The 19,643-nt window shown below is 38.3% G+C and overlaps 1 protein-coding gene across 4 annotated transcripts in view; it reads left to right on the top strand.

Annotated features, from left to right (window-relative positions):
• Nucleotides 1-19,643, top strand: part of kcnq1.2 (potassium voltage-gated channel, KQT-like subfamily, member 1.2) — a 508,250-nt gene that overhangs the window by 187,793 nt on the left and 300,814 nt on the right. The window contains exon 16 of one of the 4 annotated variants that reach the window (XM_061916863.1): nucleotides 13,377-14,084. The exons of the other annotated variants lie outside the window; for them this stretch is intronic. Coding sequence (XP_061772847.1) covers nucleotides 13,377-13,434 — 58 coding nt within the window. The 3' untranslated portion in view covers nucleotides 13,435-14,084. Of the gene's footprint in view, nucleotides 1-13,376; nucleotides 14,085-19,643 lie in introns of those variants that run through there. 4 annotated transcript variants of the gene reach the window in all.

Genomic DNA, 19,643 nt, shown 5'->3' with positions numbered 1-19,643 from the left:
ATAATTAACTTAGAATTTCATGGCTGCAACACGTGCCAAAGTAGTTGGGAAAGGGCATGTTCACCACTGTGTTACATCACCTTTTCTTTTAACAACACTCAATAAACATTTGGGAACTGAGGAAACTAATTGTTGAAGCTTTGAAAGTGGAATTCTTCTTGCTTGATGTACAGCTTAAGTTGTTCAACAGTCCGGGGTCTTGTCGAATTTTAAACTTCATAATGCGCCACACATTTTCGATGGGAGACAGGTCTGGACTGCAGGCGTCACAGGGAAGTACCCGCACTCTTTTTTTTCACGAAGCCATGCTAGTGTAACACAATCTGAATGTGGCTTGGCGTTGTCTTGCTGAAATAAGCAGGGGCGTCCATGAAAAAGACGGCGCTTAGATGGCAGCATATGTTGTTCCAAAACCTGTATGTAGCTTTCAGCATTAATGGTGCCTTCACAGATGTGTAAGTTACCCATGCTTTGGGCACTAATGCACCCCCATACCATCACAGATGCTGGCTTTTGAATTTTGCGTCGATAACAGTGTAGGAGCCAAATAGAGGGCCATACTTGAATTTATGTTTATTTTATTATTTTTGAGTGATTCATGCGTGTATGTCGGTGTGCACCCTTTGCAGGTGGTGTAAAGTTCCCACGCAGGCCCATAAGGGGCAGGAGCGCGCTGGGCGCGTGATTGTCAGTCGGGCACCAGCATACCGTCTTTAACCTCACCTGTCTACAGACCTCACCTGTCTGTAGACCTCACCTGTCTGTAGACCTCGGCTTTATATAAGCTGCCATTTATTTTGTTTCCCGAGTATTCTAACCCTTGATTATTGTAAATAAAACAATCTTCCAATTGCGCTGCTGGATCAGTTTGAATTAGTGGAGGGAAAGCGGGAAAAGGAAGAATACGTGACAAGGAAGGCTGTGTAAAAGGTGTGAGTCAGACAAGATGCCCGCGCCCCAAGGGGAACAAACATTTGAAACAAAGGGGTTATAGGAACAATCACTTTCAGTGTTTTATGCCACTACAAACAGTCTGGATGGTTCGCTTCCCCTTTGGTCCAGATGACACAATCTCGAATATTTCCAAAAACAATTTGAAATGTGGACTCGTCAGACCACAGAACACTTTTCCACTTTGCATCAGTTCATCTTAGATGATCTCAGGCCCAGAGAAGCCGGCGGCGTTTCTGGATGTTGTTGATAAATAGCTTTCGCTTTGCATAGTAGAGCTTTAACTTGCACTTACAGATGTAGCGACCAACTGTATTTAGTGACAGTGGTTTTCTGAAGTGTTCCTGAGCCCATGTGGTGATATCCTTTAGAGACTGATGTCGGTTTTTGATACAGTGCCGTCTGAGGGATCGAAGGTCACGGTCATTCAATGTTGGTTTCCAGCCATGCCGCTTACGTGGAGTGATTTCTCCAGATTATCTGAACTGTTTAATGATATTATGGACCTTAGATGTTGAAATCCCTAAATTTCTTGCAATTGCACTTTGAGAAACGTTGTTCTTAAACTCTTTGACTATTTGCTCACGCAGTTGTGGACAAAGGGGTGTACCTCGCCCCATCCTTTCTTGTGAAAGACTCAGCATTTTTTGGGAAGCTGTTTTTATACCCAATCATGGCACCCACCTGTTCCCAATTAGCTTGCACACCTGTGGGATGTTCCATATAAGTGTTTAACGAGCATTCCTCAACTCTATCAGTATTTATTGCCACCTTTCCCAACTTCTTTGTCACGTGTTGCTGCCATCAAATGCTCAAGTTAATGACTATTTGCACAAAAAAAATGTTCATCAGTTTGAACATCGAATATGTTGTCTTTGTAGCATATTCAACTGAATATGGGTTGAAAAGGATTTGCAAATCATTGTATTCTGTTTATATTTACATCTAACACAATTTCCCAACTCATATAGAAACAAGGTTTGTATATGGCAAACACAAAATATTCAACATTTTCCCCCAAAAATATCTCAAATTGGAATATTTAATGTGACATTGATTTGGATTTTTTTTATTTTTTTTTTTAAAGAAAATAACAGCCTGCATGGCAGCTTTGTGTTATTAGAGTGAACTTTGCAACATTTTCTTGTCACATTTCACTTGTTTACTCTTTTATACCACTTTTTCTGTTTTTGTATTTTTTTTAATCGTATTTTTAGAATGTGTCTAGGGACGTTAAAAAATTACACCCGGGCCGTACTTTGGACACCCTTGCTCTACGGCATGGGTGTCAAACTCTGGCCCGCGGGCCAAATGTGGCCCGCCGTGTAATTTCACTTGGCCCTTGAGGCAATATCAAACTAACATTAGAGCTGGTTCGCCGCTGTAACACCGCATTCACCGCTAACACTCTTACTTGCCAACCCTCTCGATTTTCCCGGGAGACTCCCGAAGTTCAGTTCCCTTCCCTAATTTCACCCTGGACAACAATATTTGGGGTGGGCTTTAAAGGCACTGCCTTTGCCGTTCTCTACAACCTGTCTCCACGTCCGCTTTTCCTCTATACAAACAGCGTTTCGGCCCAGTCACATAATATACGCGGCTTATACACACACACAAGTGAATGCAATGCATACTTGGTCAAAAGCCATACAGGTCACACCGAGGGTGGCCGTATAAATAACTTTAACACTGTTACAAATATGTGCCACACTGTGAACCCACACCAAACAACAATGACACATTTCGGGAGAACATCCGCACCGTAACACAACATAAACACAACAGAACAAATACCCAGAACGCCTTGCAGCACTAACTCTTCCAGGACAATATACACCCCCCGCTATCACCAAACCCCGTCCACCTCAACCCCACCGCCGAAAAGAGGCATTCAATTTTTATTTAAATATTATTTGATATGCCATTGATATTTTTTAATTATTATTATTATTTGAAACTCGATTTTGCATGTCACTATAAAGTTATATAAGCCTTGCTAATTCAATATTCAATGCAAAACTTGTTTGGGTCCCTATTAAAAGGTTAATTTGTTCAACCTTGGCCCGCGGCTTTGTTCAGTTTAGAATTTTGGCCCACTCTGTATTTGAGTTTGACACCCCTGCTCTACGAGATCTTCCTCCTCACAAACAAAGCGTGGAAAAAGAGTGTGCGTGCGTGCGTGCGTGTGTGTGTGTGTGTGTGTGTGTGTGTGTGTGTGTGTGTGTGTGTGTGTGTGTGTGTGTGTGTGTGTGTGCGTGTGTGTGTGTGTGTGCGTGCGTGTGTGTGTGTGTGTGTGTGTGTAAGAAGTAGCCTGCAGCAGTATCTGGGTGGATCACCGAGCTCCGACACCCACACAAGGCCAAGGCGGCAGCGGTTTATCCTCGGTGGCGTGACACCAGGACTCATAACAGCTGTTTTGGGAGTGCCCGGCCTGGCTCCAGTCTGATGTCCGGCCATTAAAGCTGACTTACGAGCACACGGAACACAAGCACGCTCTGTCTCGCCACGCTTTTAGACAGCTAGTGCCATCCAGACAGCCAACAGTTTCCACTGTGTCACCAAATTATCCCACACATTATATTTCTTTCCATAGTGATGTTGTTTACAGGCACATGCACGCCTATGTATAAGACTCACCACCATGTTGCATCACTTATTCATGTCATCCTACTATGATATTTACAGTAAAATGGTAGGTAGCCTATTGTCACGTTTTTGTTGTTGACGAACCCCAAGATGCAGAGATGGAGGCAGGCATGGAGTGAGAAAACTTTATTTAATTTAAAGACCTACTGAAACCCACTACTAGCGACCACGCAGTCTGATAGTTTATATATCAATGATGAAATATTAACATTGCAACACATGCCAATACGGCCTTTTTAGTTTACTAAATTGCAATTTTAAATTTCGCGCAAAGTATCCTGTTGAAAACGTGCGCGTGACGTCACAGACATGTTGGTCCAGCACCAATCCCAGTTGGGAAAGGTGGCAATGAATACTGATAATGTTGAGGAATGCTCATCAAACACTTGTATGGAACATCCCACAGGTGTGCAGGCTAATTGGGAACAGGTGGGTGCCATGATTGGGTATAAAAACAGCTTCCATGAAATAAGTAATTCACAAACAAGCATGGGGTGAGGGTCACTAATTTGTAAGCAAACAAGCTATTGCAAGGAATTTAGGGATTTTACCATCTACGGTCCGTAAAATCATTAAAAGGTTCAGAGAATCTGGAGAAATCACTGCACGTAAGCGAATATATTACAGACTTTTGATCCCTCAGGCGGTACTGCATCAGAAACAGACATCGGTGTGTAAAGGATATCACCATATGGGCTCAGGGACACTTCATAAAACCACTGTCAGCAACTCCAGTTGGTCGCTACATCTGTAAGTGCAAGTTAAAACTCTACTATGCAAAGCAATACCCATTTATCAACAATATCCTGAAACGCCGCCGGCTTGGCTGGGCCTGAGCTCATCTAAGATGGACTGATGCGAAGTGGAAAGGTGTTCTTTGGTCTGACGAGTCCACATTTCAAATTATATTTGGAAACAGAGGACGTGGTGTCCTCCAGAACAAAGAGGAAAATAACCATTCGGATTGTTATAAACGCAAAGTTCTCAAAAGCCAGCATCTGTGATGGTATGGGGGTGTATTAGTGCCCAAGGCATGGGTAACTTACACATCTGTGAAGGCACCATTAATGCTGAATGGTCCATACAGGTTTTGGAGCAACATATGTTGTCATCCAAGCAATGTTAACATGGACGCCCCTGCTTATTTCAGCAAGACAAGTTTTACAACAGCGTGGCTTCGTAAAAAAACAATAGGGGTACTTTCCTGGCCCTTGTGCAGTCCAGACCTGTCTCCCATGAAAAATGTGTGGCGCATTATGAAGCGTAAAATATGACAGCGGAGACCCCGGACTGTTGAACGACTGAAACTCTACATAAAACAAGAATGGGAAAGAATTCCACTTTTAAAGCTTCAACAATTAGTTTACTCAGTTCCCAAACATTTGAGTGTTGTTAAAAGAAAAGGTGATGTAACACAGTGGTGAACATGCCCTTTCCCAACTACTTTGGCACGTGTTGCAGCCATGAAATTGTAAGTTAATTATTATTTGCAAAAAAAATAAAGTTTATGAGTTTGAACATCAAATATCTTGTCTTTGTAGTGCATTCAACTGAATGTGGGTTGAAAAGGATTTGCAAATCATTGTATTCCGTTTTTATTTACATCTAACACAATTTCCCAACTCATATGGAAACTGGGTTTGTAAAAAAGAAAATTTTTTTTTCCAAAGAATGGCCTAATAAGAACAAACAAAAAACATAAACAATAATAAAAGTTATAATTGACTGATGGATCTGAAGTTGATCTCAAGACGATTGTGTTTAAAGTAAACAGTAAAAAATAAAAAAAATAAAAACGTTTTTATTATTAATGAGTAGGAGGATCCTTTTGGTTCCCCAATAATTTTAGTGCAATTTTTTTTGTGTGTCATTGCTAAAAAAATAATAACATTGAAATCAATGGTGTTATGTGCTGACATTTTTAAGGCATTCCACTTTAAAATTCTATTGGGGGGAACTTTTGCATATTTTGTGGGGGTTTTTTCCATAAAAAAAACAGGGTTTTCTTTGACAAAAAGGGCATACAACTTGAATCTTTAAAAACGTTATATTGACAGATAGACCTAATGTTGATCTAGAACAGGGGTCACCAATACGGTGCCCGCGGGCACCAGGTAGCCCGTAAGGACCAGATGAGTCACCCGCTGGCCTGTTCTAAAAATAACTCAAATAACAGCACTTACCAGTGAGCTGCCTCTATTTTTTTTATTTTTTTTATTTACTAGCAAGCTGGTCTCGCTTTGCTCGACATTTTTAATTCCAAGAGAGACAAAACTCAAATAGAATTTGAAAATCCAAGAAAAGATTTTAAAGACTTGGTCTTCACTTGTTTGAATAAATTCATTTTTTTTTTTTTACTTTGCTTCTTATAACGTTCAGAAAGACAATTTTAGAGAAAAAATACAACCTTAAAAATTATTTTAGGATTTTTAAACACATATACCTTTTTACATTTTAAAGTCCTTCCTTTTTTTTCCTGACTATTTAAATCAATGTTCAAGTAAATGTATTTTTTTATTGCAAAAAATTAAAAATACATTTTAATTTATTTCTTCATTTTAGCTTCTTTTTTTCAAAGAAGAACATTTGTGAAATATCTCTTCAAACTTATTATGATTAAAATTAAAAAAAATGATTCTGGCAAATCTAGAAAATCTGTAGAATCAAATTTAAATCTTATTTCAAAGTCTTTTGAATTTCTTTTAACATTTTTGTTCTAGAAAATCTAGAAGAAATAATGATTTGTCTTTGTTAGAAATATAGCTTGGTCCAATTTGTTATATTTTCTAAAAAAAAAAGAAGTGCAAATTGGATTTTAACTTATTTAAAACATGTCATCAAAATTCAAAAATTAATCTTAATCAGGAAAAATTACTGATGATGTTACATAAATTCTTTTTTAAATTTTTTCAAAAATATTCAAATTAGCTAGTTTTTCTCTTCATTTTTTTCGGTTGAATTTTGAATTTTAAAGAGTCGAATTTGAAGATAAACTATGTTACAAAATTAAATTTTCCTTTTTTTCCTGTTTTCTCCTCTTTTAAACCGTTCAATTAAGTGTTTTTTTCATCATTTATTCTGTACAAAAAACCTTCCGTAAATGGAAAAAAAATGTACGACAGAATGACAGACAGAAATATATATATATATATATATATATATATATATATATATATATATATATATATATATATATATATATATATATATAGATCTATTTATTAAAGGTAAATTGAGCAAATTGGCTATTTCTGGCAAAATGTTTTAAGTGTGTATCAAACTGGTAGCCCTTCACATTAATCAGTACCCAAGAAGTAGCTCTTGGTTTCAAAAAGCTTGGTGACCCCTGCAGTAGAGGTTGATGTTTCATGGCCGGTGTGAGAAGCATCAATGGGTGTTGTGAACAGGAAGTGCCACACGCCATCCTCCCACAACATGCCCACACTTGCTCATGCGTAGACGTCTCGTGTGTGCGTTTAGTAATATTTGAAAGGAACAGAAAGTATGCGTCACGCTGGTGTTAACAAGATTGCACAGAAACTCCACAAGAAAAAAAGCGTTTTGCTTTCTCATCTCTCACCACTGCACAAATATTGTTTTTTTTGTGTGTTTTATTCATTTTATTTTTACTGCTTGTCATTTTCATTCAACCAAGCGGGCAATATTTACGTTTTAGGTTGTTCATTTATTTTGTTCTGCTTATTTGGTTCAGGGTCAGTGGCAAGCTTATCCCACACTAAAATAAAAGTTATTTTCCTACTTATGCAATATTTTGAGTTAATATAATTAAATTTTTCAATTCAACATGCTGGTGATATTTAATTTATTTATGTATTTTTGTATTTACCCCTTATCTGGTTTAGTGTCAGGGTAAAGCCTATTTGATTTGATTTAAGTGGTCGTATTTGATCAGATTTTTTTGTTCATTTATTTTGTAAAAAAAAAAAACATTATAGTTAGTAGTAATTTTACTTTTATTTTATTTTTTTAGCAGTAATTAACTGTTTTAAAAATACTTGAATATACAAACCCCGTTTCCATATGAGTTGGGAAAATGTGTTAGATGTAAATATAAATGGAATACAATGATTTGCAAATAATTTTCAACCATTTTTCAATTGAATACACTACAAAGACAACATATTTGATGTTCAAACTCATAAACTTTATTTTTTTTTGCAAATAATTAACTCAAAATTTCATGGCTACAACACATGCCAAAGTAGTTGGGAAAGGGCATGTTCACCACTGTGTTACATCACCTTTTCTTTTAACAACACTCAATAAACGTTTGGGAACTGAGGAAACTAATTGTTGAAGCTTTGAAAGTGGAATTCTTTTCCATTCTTGTTTTATGTAGAGCTTCAGTCGTTCAACAGTCCGGGGTCTCCGCTGTCGTATTTTACGCTTCATAATGCGCCACACATTTTAGATGGGAGACAGGTCTGAATAGCAGGCGGGCCAGAAAAGTACCCGCACTCTTTTTTTATGAAGCCACGCTGTTGTAACACTTGTCTTGCTGAAATAAGCAGGGGCGTCCATGATAACGTTGCTTGGATGACATCATATGTTGCTCCAAAACCTGTATGGACCTTTCAGCATTAATGGTGCCTTCACAGATGTGTAAGTTACCCATGCCTTGGGCACTAATACACCCCCATACCATCACAGATGCTGGCTTTTGATAACTTGGCGCCTATAACAATCTGGATGGTTATTTTCCTCTTTGTTCTGGAGGACACCACATCCTCTGTTTCCAAATATAATTTGAAATGTGAACTCGTCAGACCACAGAACACCTTTCCACTTTGCATCAGTCCAGCTTAAGTGAGCTCGGGCCAAGCCAAGCCGGCGGCGTTTCAGGATATTGTTGGTCAAAGGGATTGGCTTTGCATAGTAGAGTTTTAACTTGCACTTACAGATGTAGAGACCAACTGTAGTTACTGACAGTGGTTTTATGAAGTGTTCCTGAGCCCATGTGGTGATATCCTTTACACACTGATGTCAGTTTTTGATGCAGTACCGCCTGAGGGATCAAAAGTCTGTAATAAGATTGCTTACGTGCAGTGATTTCTCCAGATTCTCTGAACCTTTTGATGATTTTACGGACCGTAGATGGTAAAATCCCTAAATTCCTTGCAATAGCTCGTTGAGAAATGTTGTTCTAAAACTGTTCGACACTTTGCTTACAAAGTGGTGACCCTCAACCCATCTTTGTTTGTGAATTACTTAGCATTTCATGGAAGCTGCTTTTATACCCAATCATGGCACCCACCTGTTCCCAATTAGCCTGCACACCTGTGGTATGTTCCATATAAGTGTTTGATGAGCATTCCCTTAACTTTATCAGTATTTATTGCCACCTTTCCCAACTTCTTTGTCATGTGTTGCTGGCATCAAATTCTAAAGTGAATGATTATTTGCACAAAAAAAAATGTTTATCAGTTTGAACATCAAATATGTTGTCTTTGTAGTGCATTCAGCTGAATATGGGTTGAAAATGATTTGCAAATCATTGTATTCCGTTTATATTTGCATCCAACACAATTTCCCAACTCATATGGAAATGGGGTTTGTAGATAATATATACACTATTGACAAATATTATTGGGGTTAATAGATATATTATCTATATACAAAAAGTTGTATATAGATAACGTATACAATACTGAAAAAACACTGTAATACTATATAGACATAGTCTTCCCAACGTGTCCCAGGACACGTTGGGAAGACTATGTCTCCCGGCTGGCCTGGGAACACCTGGGGATCCCCCAGTAAGAGCTGGACCAATTGGCTGGGGTCAGGGAAATCTGGGCTTCCCTGCTTAGGCTGCTGCCCCCGCGACCCGACCTCGGCTAAGCGGAAGAAGATGGATGGAATAAACAGTAATTGGTCCCTGGCCTGACACATTATTTTCCAAAATATAGGAAGTATTAATCAAACATTTTTCCATTATGAATAGTCACCTTCAGACTCTTTAATCCAGTACATTAATGCTGCTTTAGGCTGAGCCAATCAGTGGCCACGATACTAAACAGCACACTCTGATTGCTTTGATCTCCTCTCGTGGCCAATACTACTGTGTGACAGTCTCTTGCCTTCGTGCGGGTTCCCAGGACCACCAAGGAAGGACATTGCTTTCGAGCGGGTTTGACTCGCTTTATTTTTAAATCAAAGCTTGTCTGCGGCCGGGTCGCTTTTCAGCTTCTTCTCTAATGCTCGCTCCTCGGTCGCTTTCAGCCGCCCCCGTCGTCGCTGTCTTCAGCTCGCTCTCCGTCGCTCTCGCTCTTCAGGTACTGCTGCGGGTTCTCCTCCTCCTTCTGCCTCACCCTCCTCCGCTGCTGCCCTTTTATACAGCCAGAGGATATTCGTTGATTGTGTGTAGGTGCGCGATCCACGCACCTGAACTCGATTGTGGCATCGCTCCCGGCACGTCCCGCCTCTCCGCTCGGCCGCATTCTCCACCTCCTTGCCCCCATCCAGCATGCCCTGTTTGCCGGCTGTGCCTCTCCACATATTGTAGTAGTTATCTCTTTTGGTCATGCAGCCATTTTTATGCTTGAATATTAATAAATACATTTAATATGCATTAAAAAAAATCTGCACTACAGTGAAATTGCCGATTTCTTTTTGCAAAGTTTGATTGATTGATTGATTGATTGAAACTTTTATTAGTAGATTGCACAATACAGTACATATTCCGTACAATTGACCACTAAATGGTAACACCCAGGCAAAGTGGCGAGGGATGACTGTTTTTGTAAGTATTTGGGTTACTTTTGTTTGCTTTAAATGATAATTCCAAGTGGGCGTAAACAAAATTCCATCAAGTTGCGAGCCCGACTCTCACGGCACCAGCTTTGGGCTTCTGACATCATGTGACCCGACCGCCTCCTCCTCTTCTTCTTCCTGGTGCGTCTTCAGAGCAATAAAAGTCAGCGCTGGCCACCTGCAGGCGGCGCTTAATTACTTTCCCCTTTCCCTGAACTGGCTGCAGATACACCATAAAGAAAGTGCCGCAGGGGGGAAGTGGAGGCAGAGAGGCATGCATCACGGGCCCCGTCCCCTGAAAGTGGGGGCCTCTCCGTGTGCCGAGCAACCGCCGCCTTTTGTGCGGGCGCCGCTCTGAACAAATTGACTTTTTGTCTGTGTGGCCTCCGCATGCTAGACTTGTACACTGTGTCTTGTACACTGCATCACTGTATGTTGTACACCGTGTCTTGTGCACCAGTGGTCCCCAACCACCGGGCCGCGGACCGGTACTGGGCCGCGGAGCGATTGGTACCAGGGCGCACAAGAAATAAAAAAATAAATACTTATATTTTTTTTAATTATTAAATCAACATAAAACACACAATATATACATTATGTATCAATATAGGTCAATACAGTCTGCAGGGATACAGTTCGTAAGCACACATGATTGTATTTCTTTATGAAAAAAAAAATTGGATGTTTTCCCAAAATGTGTTTGTCATTCTTGTTTGGTGTGGGCTCACAGTGTGGAGCGTATTAGTAACACATTTCGGGAGAACATCCGCACCGTAACACAACATAAACACAACAGAACAAATACCCAGAATCTCATCCATCCTTAACTCTTCTGGGCTACATTATACGTGCGTCGGTTGAGGTGGGCAGGGGTTTGGGGGTGGAGGGGGTTTGGTGGTAGAGGGAGTGTAAAATGTAGCTTGGAAGAGTTAGAGATGCGTGCGATTCTGGGCATTAATTACGTTGTGTTTATGTTGTGTTACAGTGCGGATGTTCTCCCGAAATGTGTTTGTCATTCTTGTTTCGTGTGGGTTCACAGTGTGGCGCATATTAGTAAGAGTGTTAAAGTTGTTTATATCACAACCCTCAGTGTAACCTGTATGGCTGTTGAACAAGTATGCCTTGCAATCGCTTGAGGATTGTAATAGAGGTTTCACACAATTTGTGGGCACAACTGCATGTATTAGAAGATGTTATGGGTTTTGCCATCACGGCCCGCCCTCAATGTTGCTGTCCGTGTGAAAATCGCAGTACGCATATCTCAGACAATTTTAGGGAAAGGCATTGAGGTCAGAAACCTCCCGGTAATTTCGGGAAAGTCGGCAAGTTAACGGCTGAGCCACACCAGAGCGATCAAAGAGCCGCATGTGGCTCCGGAGCCGCGGGTTGCCAACCCCTGATAAATATGTACATATATACATATATGTATGTATCTATATGCGTATATGTACATATATACATATATATGTGTGAACATATGTGTATATATATATATGTATATATATATATATACACAGGTCGGTTTAGCTCAGTTGGTAGAGTGGCCGTGCCAGCAACTTGAGGGTTGCAGGTTCAATTCCCGCTTCTGCCAACCTAGTCACTGCCGTTGTGTCCTTGGGCAAATCACTTTACCCACCTGCTTCCAGTGCCACCCACACTGGTTTTATTGTAACTTAGATATTGGGTTTCACTATGTAAAGTGCTTTGAGTCACTAAAGAAAAAGCGCTATATAAATATAATTCACACACATATATATATATATATACATTTACTGTAAGTGTACATATAGTATATATATATGTATATATGTACATATATATATGTATATGTACTGTACATGTGTGTGTGTGTATATATATATATATATATATATATATATATATATATATACACACACATATATATATATAAGTATATATACATGTGTGTGTATGTGTGTGTATATACATATATATATATATATATATATATATATATATATATATATATATATATATATATATATATATCCATCCATCCATCCATCCATTTTCTACCGCTTATTCCCTTTTTGGGGTCACGGGGGGCGCTGGCGCCTATCTCAGCTACAATCGGGGGGTGTGGCAAAAAATCGATTCGAATACATTGTGCGATTCAGAATCAATTCTCCTTTTTTTTTTTTTTTTATCGTTTTTTGTTTGTTTGTTTTTTTAATAAATCCAACAAACCACTACACAGCAATACCATAACAATCCAATTCCAAAACCAAACCTGACCCAGCAACACTCAGAACTGCAATAAACAGAGCAATTGAGAGGAGACACAAACACGACACAGAACAAACCAAAAGTAATGAAACAAAAATGAATATTATCAACAACAGTATCAATATTAGTTATAATTTCAGTAAATACAGTAGTGTAGTAGACCTAAGTATTCATTAAGTACCACCATAATGACAACATTAAATACAGTAGTGTAGTAGACCTAAGTATTCATCAAGTACCACCATGATGACATTAAATGCAGTAGTGTAGTAGACCTAAGTATTCATTTAATAATTAATAATGACCCCCAATAATATACAGTAGTGTAGTAGACCTAAGTATTCATTAAGTACCACCATAATGACAACATTAAAATACAGTAGTATAGTAGACCTACATATTCATTAAGTACCACCATAATGAAAAAACATTAAAATACAGTGTAACCTGTATGGCTGTTGACCAAGTATGCCTTGAAGTCACTGACGTGACATAACAGCGACCGCACACAATACGTTACCTGCCGGCACGCTGATAACATGGTATAAAAGCGGACGCGACGACGTGTTCCAGAGGACATCAATAGAGTGTGTCATGATAGATAAATAAAGATCTATCCATCCATCCATCCATCCATCCATCCATCCATCCATCCATCCATCCATCCATCCATCCATCCATCCATCCATCCATCCATCCATCCATCCAACCAACCAACCAACCAACCAACCAACAAACATGACACACTCTCTTTATAGATGTCTTGGTGAAAATCGGAGAACTTTTGCCCCAGGAGATTTCTGGGAGAGGCAATGAAATCCGGAAACCACTCAGAAAGATGGAGGAAGTCGGCATGAATGCAGCTGAGCCACATCAGAGTGATCAAAGAGCCGCATGCGACTCCGGAGCCGCGGGTTGCTGACCCCTGCAGTCTGACAGAACAGATAAAAACGAGAGCCGGTGACACTTGGAAGGAAGTCTGTTGAAAATGGCCTCTGTTGAACTTTTCCATGTCAGCAGTTTTGTGTGATTTGACCTTCAAAATCCATAGGGTTCTTCCTCCGCAAATAAAAGAGAACTTCAAAGGAAGTTAGTGATGATTGTGCCTTGTAGAACTATATGACCTTGGTTCTTGGCTCCAATAGAAGGATTAAATCTGGGATATAAAAGTGGACTAGTAAGATCTGACCTGGGTCCAACCTAGACCAAATAAAAGGAGTTCCCGCTCTGAAGGAGAAGAAACTTTCAGGAATGTAAGGAGTTGTGACTTCTGCTATCTTCTTTGAAGTAGTGACTGCAAATCAATAGTCCTCCTGAGACACAGTCCATGCCATCTTGGGAGAAGACATGCTTCCTCCCCAGGCTGCCGTTAAAAGGGGCGACACTTGCTAATGAGAGGACCCCCGCCCTGGCCCCCCCGTGGTTCGGCACCAGCGGCAAACGGGACTAATAAGTGCCCAAATAAAGTCTCCCCTCGTGCTGAAAGGACACGTCTTTCATGTCATTGTATATTCCTTGAATTGCCGCCGGGGCGCTAATTAATTTAAAAGCTCTTCTCACTCCAGCACTTACCAAAGGCATGCGGTAAATTTAGGCCTGCGCTTATACATTTGAGTGTGATGTAAGGATACCATCATGACAAGTACATTTAATTAAAAAAAACCTTATTATGGTCTTACCTTTACTTATAAATGAAGTCCATGCGCAGCTCCTTCTGATCGAAAGCATCGATAACTTGTTTAGAGAAGTCTTCCTTATCTTTCCTCATTTTGAAAAGTCTCGATGGAGATCTTCCTTTATTACCTCCTGCTTCGATTGAAAGTCCGATTTAGAAAACTGTTTCATTTTAGATATGCAATCCTCCATGTTAAAAGTACAAGCGAGAGGAAAAATAAACGATCGCTGCTCACTCTTGCTGCTTGTTGTCGCTTCTTCTGCAGCCGAGTAGTCGCAAGAAGGATCACTAGCGCCCTCTACCACCAGGAGGCGGGAGTCATTTAATGACTCATATTTGACACACGCAGCTACGGTATATCAATAAAACATAGCTGCTTATTGTTCTTTTTAGCATATTCAATAGCTTGGATCCTACTGAATAGCTCTTAATCTTCTTCCCTTTATGCGATTTCAAATGATTGAAATCAGCCTCTTCCATTTTGAAAATGATGACAGGTGAAGTGTCACTCGTGATGGACGAGTTTGACCTGGCGAAAATTCTAGATATGCGCTAATAAAAATAATATTTTGCGAAACGAGTTCGACTCTGTGTTAATCCTGAGCCGGCAGTAATGCTAAGCATGCGCTAATTATTTTGCGAAACGAGCAGTAATTCTAGGCAGGCGCATACTAAATACCCGGCGGCAATTCAAGGAAATATGGTATATATATATTTTGTGTGTGTGTGTGTGTGTGTGTGTGTGTGTGTGTGTGGCAAACAGTGTCCTTCAGAGGACTCCTGTAGTTTTTATGGAATTTTTTTATTCCATTCGCTGTCAGTCGGAGACGTGTGGAGGCTGGCGAGGCGGTGAGGGGGTTAGACGTCACATGACCAGCATGACATGTCGCAACAACAAAAACGTTTTGTCAACTTCAGGAAATTTTTCAGTTCTGCCATTCTATAAGGTTTGCTCGCATAAAAATTACTATAGGTAATTATTTATAATTGCTTCAAATGGTCTTAATTGCGATACAATTATTTAAAATTAATTGTTCGATAATCAAAATACATCATTTTCAATTGTGTGTTCATATTAGGTAAATGTAGCCTTTAGCAGAGTGGTGTGAAGACTTTAATCACCAAGTACCACCATTAATATACAGTAGCGTAGTAGACCTAGGTATTCATTAAGTACCACCATGATGACATTTAATACAGTAATGTAGTAGACCTAAGTATTCATTAAGTACAACCATAATGACAACAATAAATACAGTAGTGTAGTAGACCTAAGTATTCATTAAGTACCACCATAATGACAACATTAAATACAGTAGTGTAGTAGACCTAAGTATTCATCAAGTACCACCATGATGACATTAAATGCAGTAGTGTAGTAGACCTAAGTATTCATTTAATAATTAATAATGACCCCCAATAATATACAGTAGTGTAGTAGACCTAAGTATTCATTAAGTACCACCATAATGACAACATTAAAATACAGTAGTATAGTAGACCTACATATTCATTAAGTACCACCATAATGAAAAAACATTAAAATACAGTCCTGTAGTAGACCTAAGTATTCATTTAATACTTAATGACCACCATTAATATACATTAGAGTAGTAGACCCAAGTATTCATTAAGTGCCACCATAATGACATTAATTACAGTAGTGTAGTAGACCTAAATATTCATTAAGTACCACCATGACAACAATAAGTAAAGTAGTGTAGTAGACCTAAGTATTCATTAAGTACCACCATAATGACAACATTAAATACAGTAGTGTAGTAGACCTAAGTATTCATTAAGTACCACCATAATGACAACATTAAAATACAGTAGTGTAGTAGACCTAAGTATTCATTTGTTCTCATAGTCATCATTGTCACCGACGTCCCACTGGGTCATTATTGTCACCGATGTCCCACTGGGTGTGAGTTTTCCTTGCCCTTATGTGGGCCTACCGAGGATATCGTGGTGGTTTGTGCAGCCCTTTGAGACACTAGTGATTTAGGGCTATATAAGTAAACATTGATTTATTGATTGATTTAATAATTAATAATGACCACCAATAATATACAGTAGTGTAGTATACCTAAGTATTCAATATGTACCACTATAAAAATACAGTCGTGTAGTAGACCTAAGTATTCATTAAGTACCACCATAATGACAACATTAAATACAGCAGTGTAGTAGACCTAAGTATTCATTAAATACCACCATAATGACAACATTAAAATACAGTAGTGTAGTAGACCTAAGTATTCATTTAATAATTAATAATGACCACCAATAATATACAGTAGTGTAGTATACCTAAGTATTCATTAAGTACCACCATAATGACAACATTAAATACAGTAGTGTAGTAAACCTAAGTATTCATTAAGTACCACCATAATGACAACATTAATATACAGTAGTATAGTAGACCTAAGTATTCATTAAGTACCACCATAATGATCATTAAAGTACAGTAGTGTTGTAGACCTAAGTATTCATTAAGTACCACTATAAAAATACAGTAGTGTAGTAGACCTAAGTATGCATCAACTACCACCATAATGACAACAGTAAATACAGTAGTATTGTAGACCTAAGTATTCATTAAGTGCCACCATAATGACAACACAAAGGTACAGTAGTGTAGTCGAGCTAAGTATTCATTAAGTAACAATAGCATAGTAAGCTTAAGTATTTATTGAAAATAAGGAAAAGTTATATTTTTTTACAAGTATTTTTAATATTTTTGGCCACTAACATTCACAGTTTGAACAGTAACACTGTGTATGAATATTTAAATAGTTGATTATATGGCGGACCACTAGTGTGTCACCTCTATAGTACAGACACTAATAATAAATGAATAAATATAGCTGTAAATGTGATTTTTTAAATTTATTTACAATTTAAAACTATACAACCAACAAGAACATTTTAATCAACTTCTGTCTAAAAATATTTTCCTTTTAAACAATGCAATAGTTTGCTCCATTTAATTGAAATATATTTTGTATTTATTTTACTATAGAAGTCAATGTTTTTGTTCAAACTACACTACTGTTTTTTTTTTTTATGATCAGGGTTAGGTATTAAAACTGTAATGTTTGCCAATTATAAGGTGCATTCAAAACAATATTTTGATTTAAGATAAAAAAATAATAAAATGTATCAGATTTACAACAAAAAGAATGATCTTTTTTGAAGCAAATTGAGTCTATAGCACCAACAACAGTAATAATGATGAGGATAATAGCAGTTATGATGGTAATAATATTATTAATAGTAATGTTAATAATACATTCAGCTTTAAATTCAGCTTCGTAGTAAAAGAGTGCGGGTACTTTCCTGGCCCCTACTGCAGTCCAGACCTGTCTCCAATCGAAAATGTGTGGCGCATTATGAAGCGTAAAATACGAGAGCGGAGACCCCAGACTGTTGAACGACTGAAGCTCTACATAAAACAAGAATGGGAAAGAATTCCACTTTCAAAGCTTCAACAATTAGTTTCCTCAGTTCCCAAACGTTTATTGAGTGTTGTTAAAAGAAAAGGTGATGTAACACAGTGGTGAACATGCCCTTTCCCAACTACTTTGGCACGTGTTGCAGTCATGAAATTCTAAGTTAATTATTATTTGCAAAAAAAAAACAAAGTTTATGAGTTCGAACATCAAATATCTTACAAAAGACTGGTTTATTTACGTTTTGTGTGTCCTGTCCTATTTGAAAAATAACACAATGAAGACAGTTTTACTTTCTTGTGCTGTTCTTATACATTTTGATAATGGAGCTTGTTTTGAGGAACAGTATAACTATTAGGAAACCGATAAACCATAAATACATTATGTTTACTGTTTATATAATTGATAAACACATGATAACTGATGACTATTTAGGTAAAACATTTTAAAAATATATATATATATATATGACATTCAAACAATACAATTACATGTATTTGTCACTTTATGAAGTTATTTAAAAATCATATGAGTAAGTAATACCAGGTTATAAACATAATTATTACAAATTTAAAAGTGTAAATCATCAGAATGTTTTTTTAAAATATTCAGACACATTTTCATGAAGTTGATGAAACTCCTCTCAGGCAGTTCTCTCTGCGACCAGCGGAAGGCGCTGTTGCAACACCACTCCTCCCTGGGCCTCCTCGCCACAACTTTTTATTTTTCTTTCAACATTTCATAATTTTTTTGCTCTCGTTTCCACAGCCAGTGAGAATATGTTCAGTGTAGTGTTTGGATTAAGTGGAAATGTCCTTGTTGGCACAAAGACAGATTAACACACACAAACACACACGCACACAAACACATTAAAATACATTTACACACATGCGAACACAAAACCACACACACACAATGTGCATACACTGTACATACACACTGTCACATGCACACACACACACACATACACACACATAAACACACACACACATTAACACACCCAAACACACACACTTAGAGTACACACATTAACACACAAACATTAACTCACATTTACACACAAACACACACAAATAAAACACACACACAAACACCTAAACACACACAAACACACTTTAACACAGACAAACACACTCACACATTAACACACACACATACACGCACACTAACACACAAAGACAGATTAACACACACAAACACACGCGCACACAAACACATTAAAATACATTTACACACATGCAAACACAAAACCACACACACACAATGTACATACACACTGTCACATGCACACACACACACACATAAACACACACACACATTAACACACCCAAACACACACACTTAGAGTACACACATTAACACACACAAACATTAACTCCCATTTACACACAAACACACACATAAATACACATGAATAAAACACACGCACAAACACACTCACACATTAACACACACACATACACGCACACTAACACACGTGACACACAAAACACACAGACATATATTAACATACATATACACACATGCAAACACAAAACAACACACACACTAACACACAAACACACACTACACACTAACACACAAACACACACTAACAAACATTAACTCACATTAACATGCATGTATACAAATGAAAACACAAAACCACACACAAACACACACATTACCACACACATTAACACACACATTAACACACATTACACACACAAACACATACACACATTAACACACGTATATACACACACACAGACACACACAGACACACACATTAACACAGACACAAACACACATTAACATACATGTACACACATGCAAACACAAAACCACACGCACACATTATCCATCCATCCATCCATTTTTTACCGCTTATTCCCTTTCGGGGTCGCGTGGGG

The sequence above is a fragment of the Nerophis ophidion genome, linkage group LG12 (assembly GCF_033978795.1).
Source record: "Nerophis ophidion isolate RoL-2023_Sa linkage group LG12, RoL_Noph_v1.0, whole genome shotgun sequence".
Lineage (NCBI taxonomy): Eukaryota > Metazoa > Chordata > Actinopteri > Syngnathiformes > Syngnathidae > Nerophis > Nerophis ophidion.
This window is presented reverse-complemented; position numbering and strand designations above follow the sequence as displayed.